The 1,393-nt window shown below is 55.6% G+C and overlaps 1 protein-coding gene across 1 annotated transcript; it reads left to right on the forward strand.

Moving 5' to 3' along the window:
• Positions 1 to 5: 5 nt before the first annotated feature.
• Positions 6 to 818, forward strand: LOC104916714 (AT-rich interactive domain-containing protein 1A-like; the record flags this gene model as incomplete). The annotated part of the gene is made up of 1 exon (XM_010727726.2): positions 6 to 818. A coding segment is annotated over one exon (483 nt), but the record flags the coding sequence as incomplete, so codon positions are not given.
• Between the last annotated feature and the right edge of the window lie 575 nt (positions 819 to 1,393).

Below are 1,393 nucleotides of genomic sequence, written 5' to 3' on the forward strand. Positions count from 1 at the left end.
AACTCAGCACCCGGGACGCCAACGTGGATTTGATTCTCGCGGCTCCCCCCATCAGCCGCTTGGAGACGCTGTACAGCACCCTGCTGCGTTTCCTCCGCGACAGAAAGAGCGCGGTGTGCCGAGAGATGGCCGTGGTCCTGCTGGCCAGCTTGGCACAGGGACACAGCCTGGCAGCGAGAGCGATTGCTTTGCAGGAGAGGAGCATTGGCGACTTGCTGGGCTTCTTGGAGGACAGCCTGGCCGCCGCGCGGTGCCAGCAGAGCCAGGCCGGCCTGGTGCACGAGCAGAACGCGCCCTGCGAGCCGGCGAGCGTGGACATGATGCGCCGAGCTGCTCGGGCGCTGCTCGCCCTGGCTGAGGTGGACGAGAGCCGCTCGCAGTTCACGCTGCACGAGTCGCGGCTGTTGGACATCTCCGTGTCGCCCGCGGTGGATTCCTTGGTCTCCCAGGTGATCTGTGAGGTGCTGTTCTTAATTGCCCGGCCCTGACAGCTGCGGGGTGCAGCTCACCCTGTGTGAGTGTGTGTGAGCAGGGAACTGAGAAGCCAACGGTTGCCCTTTATTTATGCACAACCACCTTGGGGAATCCACTGCCTGCGCTGTCCTGCTTCTCCCTTGGAGGATGATGTCCCCATTCCCATTCCCCTTCTCCTGTTCTTCAGATTTGTCCTAAATCCCCAAAATCCCCAATTAAAAGAGACAAAGTTCTCTCTACATGGAGGACTCTTAAATTTTGTCTGTGCCCGTGCGGAGCTCCCGCAGCTGCGTGAAGCCGACGTGGAGCCGCTTCGTGTTGGCCCCGAGGAGGGAAGCCGTGAGAGGGGAATGACTGTTAGGCTGGGAGCTGGTTGGGAATGCGGTCATTTCTCTGTTTGTTGCTCTGAATGGTAAACGATTAAATGTTTAGCGTTCGTTTGAGTTCATCAGCCACATCCCTCCCTTTGTCTCCCTTCACTGCAATGGGAGCTGAGTCGAGCGCACCTGCAGGGATGGGGCACCTATAGCAAATTAAGTTCAAGGCAGTGCAGCTGATGCACTGGGACAGCAGCAACATTCCTTGTGCTGCTTAGTTCCCAGAGATCACACCACATGCTGGACCAACCCAGGAGAAATTATACTCTCCTGTGCAGATCCTATGCTGCCTTTCCATAACCCCTAAGGACTCCCTTGCAAGAGTTTGGACCTCAAGCCCAGCCTCTTCCAAACGCTGAAAGAAAACAACGGCTGTTAAGTTTCCTTTACATTTCTTGCATCTTACAGTACACATGGTTTAGAAAACACTAGCACAAGCCTGACATGGCATGGGCTTCCAAGCCTCAGATAGCAGAAGTAACTTCTCCCAGTTAGGCAGGGAATTACCCATGTTTTCCTATCTAGAAAAGACAAGAATGTTT

Source organism: Meleagris gallopavo, unplaced genomic scaffold (assembly GCF_000146605.3).
Source record: "Meleagris gallopavo isolate NT-WF06-2002-E0010 breed Aviagen turkey brand Nicholas breeding stock unplaced genomic scaffold, Turkey_5.1 ChrUn_random_7180001933644, whole genome shotgun sequence".
Classification (NCBI taxonomy): Eukaryota; Metazoa; Chordata; class Aves; order Galliformes; family Phasianidae; genus Meleagris; species Meleagris gallopavo.